We start from the raw sequence: 16,456 nt of genomic DNA, 5'->3' as shown, positions 1-16,456 counted from the left end.
AAATCAATAAAATATATATTTTTAAAAATAATAATAAAAAATAAATAAAAGGTAACAATAATTTACTTAAAAATTTTTTTTCAAATAAACATAAAAAAGACACAAAGAGGGAAACAAAGGAAAAAAAGATTAAGAGAATAAACAGAAAATGTATGCTAAAATGGTAGATTTAAATCAAACCATATCACTACTGACTTGAAAGGTTAATGAGCAAAATAATCCAATTAAAAGAAGAGAATCTCAGATGAATTAAAAAAAACACAATACAAGAGTTTTACTTTAAAGAGAGACACAGGTACGTTGAAAATAAACCTTATACTTTACTGGTGACTTTCATTCAATATAAGTACACTGATTTTGGAAAAGACTGAAATTTGAATCCTGGTCCCTTTTCCCACAACCTTAAACAAAACAAAACAAAACAAAACAAAATCATGTGTAGTGTTTTTTCTAACAAAATGTACCCGTTAATATGTTCGGAGATCCTAGTCTTTATAATACATTTTATCAGGTTGGAAATATTTCACTTAATTCTTATTCAAAGAAAACAATGCCCTCTCTCAAGTAAAAAGAATTCTGAAACATTTCTAATAGATCAAGAGCTCTTAAAATGTAGGGAACTGTTTTAGTTTTCCCAAATTTCAGCATGTAGGTACACCAAGTATAGATGTCTATTGAACAGATATTTCAGTGGGTGAACTGGCACGCATACTAAGGAAAAATTAAATACTTACCAGCTGAAGCCTCTGTGAGCTCAGGAAGTGAAATAGATTCTTCAACTAAACATCCAGACTGTGTTAAACCAGGTTCAGAAAGTTTCTTGGGGGGGAAAAAAGTGCACACAAAAAAAGTACCAAATCTTATTAATTACAGAATTACTGGTATCTTTTTAAAGGTTTGAGTAAGCATTGCAGATTACCTAGAAATATAATGTCAAACCAATCAATGAGGCAATTTTATCACCTTCATTATCTGATCTCAAAAGTATAGGAAGGAGAATCTAACTAAAAACAGAATATTCATTCTAAATGTATTCCCTAGGCATTTTTGTTACCTTATTCGAAGTCTAGAAATTATGCTAACTAAATTCATTAAAGAAGAAATTCTCCAAACAACAGAAAATATTATATAATTACTAATCAAACAAAAAAAGTATCAATAGCTATGAGAGGAAAAGCATTAATGGCTAGGATAGAAAACACTCATATTAATGTGGAAACCATTTCTTAATCATGGTATATGTCCAAACAACCAAAGTTTTGATAAGAAACAATTATTATCCATTCTGTCAGATGATGATTTCTTATTAGCTAGAATAAGGTAGAGGGAGTAGAGATTCTAAGCAACTCTGAACGAAACCTATTGGACCCTGAAGAATCTTTAACTGACAATCAAACACTTAGACCAGTCTAAACAAAATCATTAGGACATGTACTGTATCAATGTGACAGAGAAGGTACAGAAAAAAGGTTTCAATTCTAATGGTTAGGTGTCTCTTCTCACTGAAGAAATGGGAACCTGCTGTTCAAACCAAAAGTAACAGTATGAAAAAGGAAGTCATGAGAGAACTAGCTCCCTGTTTACATTTGAGTAAAGATCAATAATATTATTTCATTCAGGTTGGTCTTTTGATAATCTTGACAGGCTTAAGTTATCAGCAACAAAAATCCTTAGTTCCTTGAGGCAAGTGAGCAGAGCAAAGGAGCAATTGCTAAATAGCAATTATTAAACCAGTCAGAGCGTGTGCTCTCCCTGCCAGGAGCACGCCCTGCGCCTTTCCCTTCAGCCTCTTCTTCCCCCACGAGCACTCATTCCTAAACTCTAAGGGACTCCAAGCAACTTGCAACCAGGGAGCAATGGGCAGCATCCAGGACTAACCCCCTGACCCTGTGACCAAGGCCCCCTTTTCTCTGACGCCTTAGTGAGCCAAAGCAGCCCAGCCTGGGCTCATTTCCCCACCTAGTCTCTCACCTGTTGCTGCTTCTGTCCTAGGCCCTTCCTTGTTTCTCTGAACCCAGCTTTAATAAACGTCCTCTCAAAATCCCCTGGACTGGTACTGTGAAATCTTCCCTGCACGAGGTCAAGAACCCACATACTACCCACAGGTCCTAGGCAGACCCGCTCAGGGTCAGGTCCCATTTCTGGTAACACCAATATCACCCCAATAAATTCAATTTAAAAATAAATAAAATCAATCCTTGCAAAACAAACATAGAGGTACCAAGGCAGAAGTGCCAAGACCCACAGGCCTGAGGAGTACAGTATAATTTTCTAATTTACCAGTAATGTGTAAATAAAATACTCATGTCAGCCTCCTTTGGCAGACAAAAAGCTACTCCAGGACAGGACTGTGACTTTCTGTTGTACCATCAGCATCTATTGCAACAATACCTCAAACTGCTTAATCTTTTCATAAAAACTTTTTCAGACGGCATTTAATCAAAACTGTCTCTAAAAACCAATAAGCCAACTAACAATAAAAATTAATTAGTAGGAAATACACACACTCATGTAATCTGAAACCCAGCTACAATATAGCAGTACAAGGTACTCTAACTGAAAAAAGGATCTTTAAAACTACCTCGCCAGGCCCTAACCGGTTTGGCTCAGTGGATAGAGCGTTGGCCTGCGGACTGAAGGGTCCCAGGTTCGATTCCAGTCAAGGGCATGTACCTTAGTTGAGGGCACATCCCCAGTAGGGGGTGTGCAGGAGGCAGCTGATCGATGTTTCTCTCTCATCAATGTTTCTAACTCTCTATCCTTCTCCCTTCCTCTCTGTAAAAAATCAATAAAATATATTTTTAAAAAAAAAACTACCTCTCCAGGAAAGCAAAGCTTTATTTTCCTATTTTTCTAATAAGTGAGTTACCTCAGAAAGATCTACAAGAGAAGTTTGAAAAGCGCATGTTCTGTCTGTACTGGGAGGAGTAGCAACAACAAACATCTGGGGACCAACTGCATTAGTTAGATTTTCATCAGAATTGCTCTGAGAAGATATTCTCCGACGTTTGGATAACTGTGCAAGGAACGCAGACTGCTGACATTCACCAAGACTTTCCTTTTTGGCTGTAAACACAGAACAAAATAAAAACAAAATAGGCATGAGTATTTTCTTTTACAATTTTGTACATCATAATTTTAGTATGATTTAATGCTTGAGTCTAAAGACTTTAGAAATGAATAGGAAAATCTAGTAAAATTTTTAATTCAAAAAAGAAAATATAATGGAAAGACAAGTGAACATGACTACTAAAAAGATTAACACAATTTACTTAGAAAAACATATTTAATTATAATTAAGTTTTTTCAGACTATAAAATGCAGAAAGATATGCTAAAATACATTGGCATTGGTGATACAGTATCTCATTCTGTTTTTAAATTTATATTGAAACTTATTCTTTTGAACATTTCAAAGGATGTGGTTATGTTCTAATATTGGTTCTGCTTTGTGTATGAGTTTATGAAAATACAGCCACAATGTGCCTAAGTTCTTAGCTACAAAAAAGAATGAATGTTATTCTTTGCAGAATTATAATAATCATGTTAATAACATATTTTAAAACCCAGGTAAAAGAAAAAGAGGTAAGTTACAAACTACAAATAAAAATGAGTACATAAGAGTGGTCACGCACTAACAGGTAGATGAATTCAACTTGTCTTGAGTTGAAGTGCACTGCACACAAGGAGGTGTTGAAATTACTTGAAGATGGTTCAAGACACCAAAACAAAATCATGTGGAACCTTACTTAGGGTGCAGAGCAGTAGAGGTATGATTTTGACGATTATGGATAAGGCCAAGATTCATCTAATTCTAGTATTTGAAATGTTTTGTGATTGGAAAATCAAAGGTGACAAGAAAAATAACCAAATGAATTATAATCTAAAAGTTATTATAAAGAATATGGCATGCTATAAAGATGTCAGATTGGATAGATCAGTTTATAATATCGGGGATGGGTGTTTGGTATTCATGTAAATGCTTGCCAAACTTAATAATCCTCTAAAAATCAAGTTTGCACACTCAAATTTGTCACATGGGCTATTATAAAGATGAAATGAGCTAATCAGCTCTCACAGTTTTACATATAAAACTTAACTGTGACCATGTGGACGTGTAGGCTCAGAAATGCTTGACATTCGGTTTTTTTTCAAGAGAACCAGAAATCAAGGTTTTTACATGAAATGTCCCAAATCTTGAATGTTAGACTCCATTTAAAAATACAACTCTGCTCAGAAAGACTGCTCTTGCACTGTGAACTAAATCTTTTTTATATCTCAGAGGCTTGTCTGAATTCCACAGAAGTCCAAACTGACTGAAATTTTTTCTACTCACTCAAGCCTGTTGTCTGGAACCCCTCTGCCTCTGAGAACTCAGGACAGTCAGTAATTTTTTCCTTTTCCTGTACGGAGTGAAAAGCCGACTGGAAGGCAGATATGCGCTCTTTTAAAGAAGTAACATTTCGATATAATACAGGGCTGCCCTGTTAAAATACAGAGACATAAAGGGTATTATAAATCAAGTCAAACATAGTTTCTATATTCTTGGCCTAAAACTATTGAATCTAAAACTAAATACAAAGGTTTTTGGAAGACCAGCGATAATAAATTAGTGTAGCAAAGCCTCTTCTCCCTTAAATCACACATTTTCAGTTTGAATATTCAGTGTGCTGCCAACATCTTAGTTTCTCCCTCTGCTCCTCCTCCAGTGTTTAGCTGTGTGATATGTAATATACATGTGTAGCTATGGGCTGGTCAATAATGACATTAGTAAGTCTATAGACTAGACAAGAAAAATCTGGAGTAGGTGGAAAACACTTTAAAGAGGCACCCAGACAAAACATACCCCCAATTATTTGAGGGCTAAATAACTCTTTAAAATATCCATAGAAAATCATCTGCATGATGCCTTTGCTTCATGCAAGTCTCAGGGTACCTGGTTCAAACCAAGCTAGTCTCATTACTCATGTTCCTTCATACACACCCTCTCCCTAGGAGGCCAGAACACATAGATGTTCCCTAGTAGCTCAGATACCCACTCTCACATTTACCCTCTTCTTTGGCTTCTCCAGCTAACTTTTCTTCATTTCATGGGACCCTACCTCCTTAGAGCTGAAAGCCAGCCATTCACTTAAAATACGGAACCAAGTAGTAAGATGGTATAAGCACAGGAGCTCTCTGCAAACTCTAACAGGGCTTCAGCCAAAGATGCACAAAATGGAACTGATACAAGCAGGGATAGAAATGCCAGATAAATGCAAGCAATGCACAGTTTGAGTTCTGTTTACCCATAAAACAAACTACTCACTACATTCTCTATCCAGGATCTCCTCCCCTACCCCTTTATTATTTAGACTACCAACATATTTCCATTGCTTTGGAGTTTGTGGCAATTAACAAAATTACACAAAGAGGCAAAAGTTAAAGTAAAAAAATACCTCCCTTTAAGATATTGTATGGAGGAAAATCAGTTAAAATCTTGAAGCCATGTTTGATGGTGAATCTGCTCATGCACTTGATTCTATTCCCAGTTAAATACATTCAGAAAGCAAACTGTTGCATAATAACAGAACATTTAAAAATTCCAATATGATTGATGATGTAAACCTTTATGACATAAACAGCATATAACATTCATTAAAAGCTGGTGATCAACTCTAATGTATATGAGATATAGAGAAAGAAAGGGGTTATCCCAAATTTACCTCGAATATTCTTTTTTGGTACTCATATTTGAGCATGGCAGAGGTAAGTTCAGTATCCTAGGAATTTGAGCACTTTGAAATGCTGCTTAAAACAAATTTTAGGTTCTCTGAGTCAAAACTGTTTATTTCTGATGGGGAATAACAATATACAAAGTAAATGAAACATTTAAAATGTACTGCTTTTTTTGATGCTTTTGTCTTATGAACTGTGTCAGTCAACAACATTCTTCCATGTGCCAGAAACTGTTCCACGGACTTAGAATGAAGGGAGGAAATTATGTTCTAGAGTGAAATTCTGAAAACACATTTATACAGTTTTAGGTACAAGAGGTGCTACTGGGAAGATGAAAAAGGAATGGTGATTCAGTAACGAAAAGGGCTTCCTAGCTTGTATCGAACAATATTCGATCTAAAAATATTTGAGTTGAAACCAAAACAATGAGAAAGGGGTAGTTAACGGAAGATATTGGGGGAGACATTCTACAAGAACAAGGTAGAACAAAAGCAGAGGCCCTGATGGAAATAAGATGTAGCAGAAAGAAGGCCAAGAGTGCCCAGGAATGAAAGGAGATAGGGAGATGAGGCTTGTGGTAGACAAGGCTCAGATGAGGGAGGTGTGATGTGATGAAAGCTTCAGGAGGTGTTTGGTTTTTAAGTCAAGTCATAACAGAAAGCCATGGGAAGGTTTTAAAGTAGCAGAGGGAATGATTTGATTTATACTTTAAATGTATCTCGTTGATTAGTCTGTGAAATGGTGAATGAATTAAGGAAAGAGGGAAGTAGAAAGATCAGTTAGAGTGAAATTAGCAATTAGGCAAGTAGTTGGAGATCTAGGCAGGAATCACATTAGCAAGTGAACTGTGGGGACATGAGGAACTAGATAGGTTTTGATATGTAATGATGGGTTGGATATGAAAGATGAGGAAGAAAGAAATACTGATAGATAATTGGACTGAGCAACTGGATAATGATGGATGTAGTGACATGGGGACGTGATTAGAGGATCTGATAAAAGAAATCTATAATTTGGTTGGAACCATACAATGCTTGAAATGCTTATTTATAAAACCCAAATAGATATGTTGAATAGCAACTGGATATCCAGTTGCTCATGGGAAAAAAATTAGACTGCATAAGGAAAGCAAAGAAAAGGGGGCAGAGGAAAACCCTGGGACAATTAATATTTTTACAGGGGAAAAATAATAAAAGAGTGGAATCAGCAAATTAAGCACAGAAAGAACGACAGTGACACAGGAAGAAAACCAGGTGGCAGTCCAGAAACCAAGTGAAGAAAGCTTTTCAAAGAGATAGTGGTCGAACATATCAAAAACTGAAGAAAGAAAAAAAAAAAGGAAGGTTGAGTAAGATGCAAATTTAGATTTTATCTTTGTCTTGGTCATTTGGGATGAATGATGACGAGAGTATTCTCAATGGAGTGGTCTAATTGGAGTAGCTAGAAGTAGTGGAGAGGATAGGAAAGAAGAAAGTAAACATTTGAATACTGATGTAACCAATCTATTGGGAAGTTGTAGAGGATAGGAATATCCTATATAATAAAAACGCAGTGACCATAACAGCAGAACAAACAGAACGACTGCTTGACCAGTCACTATGAGGTGCACTGACCACCTTTTGGTCTCTTTCCCCGGCCGGCAGTCTCCGATCGATCGTCGATGGCAAACGGGGATCTGGGGTGGGTGGCGGGGGATGCAGGTGACGCCAGGCCAAGGCCCCCACCCTGCCTGTCGGTCGCCCCACACACAGAGGGCGACCTGCAGCAGGGGAGGGGCTGGCAAGTGGGTGGGAACGGCCGACCTCCTGGTCCCTCCCCCAGCCATCAGGCCCCCATCGCCCCCTGGCGAACAGGGAACCCGGGTGGGTGGAGGCAGGGGTCAGGGCAGGCTGCTGGGGAAAATGGCCCTGATCACAGTCTAGGCCTAGGGACCGTACCCACACACGATTTTGTGCACTGGGCCTCTAGTATGTATGATAATAGGTATGAGGAAGAAAGAGGGTTAGATTTCCATCATCGGTAGTGGGAAGGATCAATAGCTAAAACATCAACACTGAAAGATTAAGAAGTAGCAATTAAGCAAGAAAGAGAAATAAAAGGCATCCCAATTGGAAAGGAAGAAATAAAACTGTCACTATTTGTATAATATATATATACCAAAGACTCGACACCAAAAAACTGTTGGAATTAACAGAATTCAGTAAATCTGCAGAATACAAAATTAACATACAAAAATCTGTTGCACTTCTATATAACAATCTGAAAGAGAAATTAAGAAAACAATTGTATTTGCATTAAAAAAAATACCTAGGAACAAATTTAACCAAGGACGTGAAAGATCGGTATACTGAAAATTTTACGATATTAATGAAAACACAAATAAGTGGAAAGATATTTTGTGCCCATGGATTGAAAGAATTAGTACTACTAAAATGTCCATAGTATCCAAAGCAATCTATAGATTCAATATAATCCCCACAAATATTCCAATTACATTCACTACCGCAATAGAGCAATCATAAAATTTGTATGAAACTACAAAAGACCCCAAATAGTCAAAGTAATCTTGAGAGAGAACAAAGCTGGAGGCATCATACTCTCTGACTTCAAACTATATTACAAAGCTATAGTAATTAAACAGTATGATATTGGCATAAAAAGACACAAAATCAATAAAACAAGAATAGAGAGCCCAGAACCAAACCTACCTATCGATGGTCTATTTATGACAATGAAGCAAAGAATATACAAAGAACAAAGGGTCTCTTCAATAAATGATGCTGGGAAAAATGAACAGCCACATACAAAATTTTGAAAATGGACCACTAATTTCCACCATACACAAAAATTAACTCAAAATGGGTTAGAGACTTGAAAGTAAAATCTGAAACCATTAAACTCCTAGAAGAAAATACAGACAGTGAGCTCCTTGACATTAGTCTTGGCAGACTTTCTGATTTGGCAACAACATAAAAAGTAAACAAGTGGGACTACATCAAACTAAAAAGGATTCACATAGCAAAAAAAAAAAAAAATCTCAAAAGAATGAAATGAAAAGGCAACCTACCAAATAGGAGGAAATATTTGCAAATTCTATATGTGATAAGGGGCTAGTATCCAAAATATATAAAGAACTCATACAACTCAATTGCAAAAGAACAAACAATACAATTTAAAAAAAGGCAGAAGATCTCAATACATGTTTTTTCCAAATAAACAGATACACAAAAAGGTGCTCAACATCACTCATCATCAGGGAAATGCCAATCAAAAACACAATGAGATATCATCTCACACCTATCAGTCTATCATCAAAGACAATAAGTGATGGCAAGGATGTAGAGAAAGGGAATAATCATCATGTACTGTTGGTGAAAAGGTAAATTGGTACAGCCATTATGGAAAAACTATGGAGTTTCCTCAAAAAATTAAAAACAGAGCTACCAGCCGAAACCGCTTTGGCTCAGTGGATAGAGCCTCGGCTTGCGGACTGAAAGGTCCCAGGTTCGATTCCGGTCAATGGCATGTACCTGGGTTGCGGGCACATCCCCAGTGGGAGATGTGCAGGAGGCAGCTGATCGATGTTTCTCTCTCATCGATGTTTCTAACTCTCTATCTCTCTCCCTTCCTCTCTGTAAAAAATCAATAAAATATATTAAAAAACAAAAAAACAAAAACAGAGCTACCATATGACCCAGCAAGTCACACTTGGGTTTATCCAAAGAAAACAAAAACACTTACTCAAAAAGATATATATACCCCATGTTCACTGCAGCATTATTTACAACTAGAGGCCAGGTGCACGGATTTATGCACCGGTGGGGTCCCTTGGCCTGGCTTGCAGGGATCGGGCCAAAACTGGCTCTCTGACATCCTCCGAGAGGTCCTGGATTGCAAGAGGGCAGTTCTCGGGTGACGCACCCCAGAATCGGGCTCCCTCCTCTCTGGTTCCGGGTGCATCACCCAAGAACTGCAGCTGCCAAGTCACCGCATCTCGGCAGCTCCTGCATTGAGCGTTTATCCCCTGGTGGTCATTGCGCATCACAGCTACCAGCACGTTGGACAGTTGGCCGATCACTTAGGCTTTAATATATAGACTAGAGGCCCGGTGCACAAAAATCTGTGCACTCGGGGGAGTCCCTCAGCCCAGCCTGTGCCCTCTCGCAGTCTGGGACCCCTCAGGGGATGACCACCTGCTGGCTTAGGCCCGCTCCCTGGGGGAAAGGGCCTAGGCTGGCAGTCAGACATCCCGCTGGCAGCCCAGGAGCCCTCGGGGGATGCCCACTTGCCAGCGGGGAGCAGGCCTAGGCTGCAGTCGAACATCCTTAGCGCTGCTGAGGAGGCGGGAGGCTCCCGCCACCACCACTATACTGGCAGCCACCAGCCTGGCTTATGGCTGAGCAGAGCTGCCCTTGCGGGAGTGCAATGACCACCAGGGGCAGCTCCTGCATTGAGCATCTGCCCCCTGGTGGTCAGTATGTATCATAGTGACCAGTCATTCCCAGTCATTCTGCTGTTAGGGTCAATTTGCATATTATATGCCCTTTTATTATATAGGATAGAGGCTTGGTGCACGGGTGGGGGCCAGCTGGTTTGCCCTGAAGGGTGTCCCGGATCAGGGTGGGGGTCCCGCTGGGGTGCCTGGCCAGCCTGGGTGAGGGGATGATGGCGGTTTTCAGGCTGGCCACAGCCCCTTCAGGCTGGGGGTCCCCACTGGGGTGCCCCGCCAGCCTGGGTGAGGGGCTGATGGCTGTTTTCTGGCTGGCCACACCCCCTTCAGGGTGGAGGTCCCTTCTGGGGTGCCTGGTCAGCCTGGGTGAGGGGATGATGGCTGTTTGCAGGCTGGCCACAGCCCCTTCAGGCCGGGGGTCCCCACTGGGATGCCCAGCCAGCCTGGGTGAGGGGCTGATGACTGTTTGCAGGCTGGCCACGGGCTGGAAGCAGGTATCTAGGATTTATTTATCTCCTATAATTGAAACTTTGTAGCCTTGAGCGGAGCTCAGGGCCGGCAGGGCAGGCAGGAAGCTTGGCTTCCTCCATTGCCAGGGTCAACCCAAGCCTCCTGCTGGCTCCAGCTCCGTGGCTGCCGCCATCTTAGTTGGGTTTATTTGCATATTCGCTCCTGATTGGCTGGTGGGTGTGGCTGGGGGGGATAGTGGAGGGATGGTCAATTTGCATGTTTCTCTTTTATTAAATTCAACTAGAGGCTTGGTCACCACCACCCCTTCCCTCTGCCCTCTGGCACCTGCCTTGGCTGACCTGGCGCTGCCGCCCCCTACTGACCGGTCATTCTGCCATTTGGTTGATTTGCATATTAGGCTTTTATTATATAGGATAGATAGCCGAATATGGAAACAGCCTACACACACACACACAGTGGAATGTTACTCAGCCATAAGAATGAAACCTTGCCATTTGGGACAACATGGATGGACCTAGGGCAGTGATGGCGAACCTATGACACACAAACTCATTTTTTTTGGTTGATTTTTTTTTGTTAAATGGCATTTAAATATATAAAATAAATATCAAAAATATAAGTCTTTGTTTTACTATGGTTGCAAATATCAAAAAATTTCTATATGTGACACGGCACTAGAGTTAAGTTAGGGTTTTTCAAAATGCTCACACACCGAGCTCAAAAGGTTCGCCATCACTGACCTAGGGAGTATTATGCTAAATGAAATAAGATGGAGAAGAACAAATACCATATGATTTCACTTATATGTAGAATTAAAAAAACAAAGCAAACAAACAAAACAGACTCATGGAAACAGAGATCAAACTGATGGCTGCCAGAGGGGAAGGAGTTTGGGGGACGAGCAAAAAAGGTAAAGAAGAGTTAAGAGTTCCAAATTTCCAGTTATAAGTCACAGAGATTTAATGTACAGAATAGGGGATATCCTATATAATAAAAGCATAGTATGCAAATTGTCTGCTCAACCGGGAGTTTGTCCAGGAGTTCGACCAGGGGGCAGGCCAGCATGGGGAAGGAAGGGAGACCCTGGCTGGCAGCCAGCAGCTGCTAGGGACCCTACCAGTGTACGAATTTCATGCACTGGGCCTCTAGTAGTCAATAATAACACAATAATTTTGTATGGTGTCAGACTATTACATCAGTAGGTAAATAAAAATTGATTAACTAGGTTGTAAACCTGAAATAAATATAGTACTTATTTTAACTATTTTTTAAAAAGCAGGTCATTTAAAGGATAGGAAATAAAAATGTGTTGATTGAATAAATGAACAGGATTCTTTAGTTCTGTAAGCTAAAATACAATGAAACAATGTCTTCAAAATATTGATGGAAAATATATGTCCAACCCAGATTTCTGTTATACTAAGTCAACCTATAACTCAATATGCTGGTAGAATAAACTTTGTCAGCTGTGCAGAAGTTCCAGAAAAATGAGGTAGTAAAGCAAGACAAGAGAAAGATATTCAATCAAGGAAATAGGGAATTCAAATTGGAGAGGAAAAGAGAATTACCACGGATGGTGAAAAAAAGTCACAAAATAACAGCTATCCAACAAAGCTAGTGACAACCAAGCCAACAGGAAGAAGACAGAGGGCACTAGGAAAAAAGAAAAGAATTGATAGACTGTATTTGAAGAAATGGGAAAGGGGAGAGTGTTGGGAAAACTATGGCTAGATGTGAGAAAGCCAAATTTTCTTTTCTCTCTCGCTCTCTGTCTCCCCCCTTCCTCTCTTTCTAAAAATGAAAATTTTTAAAAAATAATCTATGGGTCTATCTTGCAATTTGAGGGTATATTTTGCATACACTGTCATTTGGAAAATATGGCTTCACTCATCTATGCAGATTTCCAATGTTGACACATTTTACTATGCAATATCAAAACATCACACTCAATAAATCCACTGATCTATCAGATCCGGGAGTTCGACCAGGGGGCAGGCCAGCATGGGGAAGGAAGGGAGACCCTGGCTGGCAGCCAGCAGCTGCTAGGGACCCTACCAGTGTACGAATTTCATGCACTGGGCCTCTAGTAGTCAATAATAACACAATAATTTTGTATGGTGTCAGACTATTACATCAGTAGGTAAATAAAAATTGATTAACTAGGTTGTAAACCTGAAATAAATATAGTACTTATTTTAACTATTTTTTAAAAAGCAGGTCATTTAAAGGATAGGAAATAAAAATGTGTTGATTGAATAAATGAACAGGATTCTTTAGTTCTGTAAGCTAAAATACAATGAAACAATGTCTTCAAAATATTGATGGAAAATATATGTCCAACCCAGATTTCTGTTATACTAAGTCAACCTATAACTCAATATGCTGGTAGAATAAACTTTGTCAGCTGTGCAGAAGTTCCAGAAAAATGAGGTAGTAAAGCAAGACAAGAGAAAGATATTCAATCAAGGAAATAGGGAATTCAAATTGGAGAGGAAAAGAGAATTACCACGGATGGTGAAAAAAAGTCACAAAATAACAGCTATCCAACAAAGCTAGTGACAACCAAGCCAACAGGAAGAAGACAGAGGGCACTAGGAAAAAAGAAAAGAATTGATAGACTGTATTTGAAGAAATGGGAAAGGGGAGAGTGTTGGGAAAACTATGGCTAGATGTGAGAAAGCCAAATTTTCTTTTCTCTCTCGCTCTCTGTCTCCCCCCTTCCTCTCTTTCTAAAAATGAAAATTTTTAAAAAATAATCTATGGGTCTATCTTGCAATTTGAGGGTATATTTTGCATACACTGTCATTTGGAAAATATGGCTTCACTCATCTATGCAGATTTCCAATGTTGACACATTTTACTATGCAATATCAAAACATCACACTCAATAAATCCACTGATCTATCAGAAAACTCTAACTACTGGGAAGTTATCAAGCTAATGGTGGTGAATTTTTTCCAAGATTCCAATTTTCTCTTGAAAACTTAAATTTTTTCATTGGTAAGAAGTATCTCAGTTTTTGCTTTAAATGGCACATACATTTTTGAGAAAATGTCAGCCACATCCCCAAGTCTGACTGACCATGATGTCTATCAGTCATTCGTTAAAGTAAAAATTATGTTCCATGAAAAAACTGTTTAGTCCAGCTCAGAGCTCAAATAATCAACTTAATTTTCCTCAAAACATCCACACTTCTGTATGTACTTTGGAAGTACTTGATGCGTGCTTCCCATTTCATCACACATAATATTCAAAGGCCGAGAATTAATAAAATGTGTAATTTTTATTGCTTCATCAGGATATTAAGTGAAACTGGCATTATTACTATTTCTTGTGAATGCTTGTCAGTGATGAATAAAATGACAACTTGGTGCCATCAGTTTTACTCGGCACTGCTTTTGCAGCATGGTTGTAAACATCAACACAGTGTAAAAGGCAAATGGCATCTTAGGACATTTACAAAAAATAGTTCTGACATCTTGAAGGGAACTCCGGGATCCCCAGGGATCTGCAGATAAACTTTGAGAACTACTGCACTGCACTACATGGCCTATGCACACATACTGTCTAAAAATAAAGAAGTGGGCAATGTAAGTACATTTTAAAATAGGAAGGCCAATAGCACAAGAGGCAAAAGCAATTGTCCTTTAAGAAGGATAAACTGGGGACTGTGTCATTCATAGCAAGATTTGTACTACTATTTGATGTTGGTTATTCTACTAAAAACCTAGAAAAATATCTCAATAGTTCCTCATCAGCAGGCAAATAATTTGCTCCCTTCCACAGGTTATCCCAAATACATTTTGTCCTAAAAACTCTTGCCCTGTATGCCAACATATAGTAGTCACAAAAAAGTTACACAGTTAAGAGCTAAGATATCTAAAGAAAAAGGTTGGAAAACACTGCTTCACCTCACTATAGAAAAAGATATTAACTAGAAAAAAATTTGCAAAAGAAAAAAGAAAACTCCTCTAGAAAGCCATTTCTATCCAGAATCTTGTAACATTCAATACAGGGGCTGGCAAAAGTAAGTTTACAGTTGCAAAACAATTTATTCTTTTATTATTTATATTACTGTATTATTTTCCACATGAACAACTGTAAACCTATTTACATGCTCAACATCATTTACATTAAATGCACACTTCCAATAAGACAGAGAATTATCATCTCTCCAGATCCAAAACAGGAAGGTAGAAACACTTTACGAAAGCAAAACATTCTCCCTAGAATTCATGACAGAAATTAAAGAAAATCATACCGGAAAAGGGAAATCCTGTGTCAAAGGAGACTTCTCTGCATTCTTTAAATTCCGCTGCTGAGCAATGAAACGAATCAGATTGTTTGTTTCAGGAGAGCCCCGAACACCAACTGTAGAACGTCGTCTGGATTTTTTAAGGCAGGATGATGACTTTCCTACAATGAAAACTCTTTTAAATTGAAACAAAACAAGGCAATCCTCAGTATTCATGTCCTGAAGATCTGTGATATACCAGTCTGAGAGACAACATGATAAACAAGTGGTACAGAAATCTAAATAGAGTATAGGCAAAATTGTTCACAAATGATCAAATGGATAAAAATCTTTGTCCATTGATTTATTCCAGGGGTCCTCAAACTACGGCCCGCGGGCCACATGCAAATACAAATACTGTATTTGTTCCCGTTTTGTTTTTTTACTTCAAAATAAGATATGTGCAGTGTGCATAGGAATTTGTTCATAGTTTTTTTTTAAACTATATAGTCCGGCCCTCCAACGGTCTGAGGGACAGAGAACTGACCCCCTGTTTAAAAAGTTTGAGGACCCCTGATTTATTCCATGTTCCTGGAACACTGCCAGGTACACAGAGGTATTTATTAAATATAGTTGGATGGATCCCTAGTCAGTTTGGTTCAGTGGATAGAGCGCCAGCCCATGGATTGAAGAGTCCCAGAACGGATTCCAGTCACGTACCACAGTTGCAGGCTCGATCCCTGGCCCCCTATCTGGACATGTGCGAAAAGCAACCAATCCATGTATCTCTCTCACATGGATTTTTTCTCTCTGTCTCTCCCCTTCACTTCCACTCTCTCTCTAAAAATCAATGGAAAAATATCCTCGGGTGACGATTTAAAAAAAGAAAAATTATGTATACATATCTATATATATAAAAGCCTAAGTGACTGAACGACCAGTCGACCAGTCGCTATGACGCGCATTGACCACCAGGGGGCAGACGCTCAATGCAGGAGCTGCCCCCTGGTGGTCAGTGCGCTCCCACAGCGAGAGCGCCACTCAGCTGACCGACCCGTCCCGGCGGCGGCACACCAGCCCGACAGCAGCCACTCACTCCCTCAGTAGTCCTGCAGGTCCAATCTCCAGAGAACGGGCCAGGCACCGACGGACCAGTGGCGCCAGCACGAACCCAGCAGTGCCACCAGCCTCCTGGAAGTTGGCCTTGGGCACTGCGGCCACTTCCCCTCCCTAGATGCTCCACAAGGAAGAAACCATATAAAAGCGGCCGCCAGGTGGCTCCCGACAACCAGTATGAACGTCAATGGGATGGATCCGGATTCCAGGCCGGCAAAGGTGTCCCATCCCCCCACCCCCCACTTGGGATGGATGCCAGACGCAGGGGTCATGGCTGGCAAGCACCGCTGCAGTGCCACAAGCCTCTCCCAATCAGGATTGACTGGGCGCAGCGGGGCCGGGATGAACGGGAGCAGCAGGCAGGAGCGGCAGGCTGTGTTGAACTGCCGGTTTTGGCCCAATCCCCACAGGCTACCCCAAGGGACCCCACCCGTGCATGAATTCGTGCACTGGGGGGGGGGGGGGGGG

At 39.9% G+C, this 16,456-nt stretch overlaps 1 protein-coding gene across 7 annotated transcripts in view; it reads right to left on the bottom strand.

The window, feature by feature from the left end:
* The window catches only part of CDCA2 (cell division cycle associated 2), a 67,012-nt gene that overhangs the window by 46,853 nt on the left and 3,703 nt on the right, over positions 1-16,456 (bottom strand). For 5 of the 7 annotated variants that reach the window (XM_014533088.1, XM_014533090.1, XM_005885927.2 and 2 more), the window contains exons 4-7: positions 14,900-15,054; positions 4,336-4,483; positions 2,870-3,066; positions 735-819 (exon numbers count right to left, since the gene is read on the bottom strand). In XM_014533088.1, the coding sequence (XP_014388574.1) occupies positions 735-819; positions 2,870-3,066; positions 4,336-4,483; positions 14,900-15,054 (585 nt within the window). Of the gene's footprint in view, positions 1-734; positions 820-2,869; positions 3,067-4,335; positions 4,484-5,441; positions 5,607-5,704; positions 5,787-14,899; positions 15,055-16,456 lie in introns of those variants that run through there. The other 2 variants (XM_014533093.1, XM_014533092.1) reach the window with 2 other exon arrangements.

Source organism: Myotis brandtii, unplaced genomic scaffold, assembly GCF_000412655.1.
Source record: "Myotis brandtii unplaced genomic scaffold, ASM41265v1 scaffold94, whole genome shotgun sequence".
Classification (NCBI taxonomy): Eukaryota; Metazoa; Chordata; class Mammalia; order Chiroptera; family Vespertilionidae; genus Myotis; species Myotis brandtii.
Note: the sequence above shows the minus strand (reverse complement) of the source record. Positions and strands in the feature narration are given on the sequence as shown.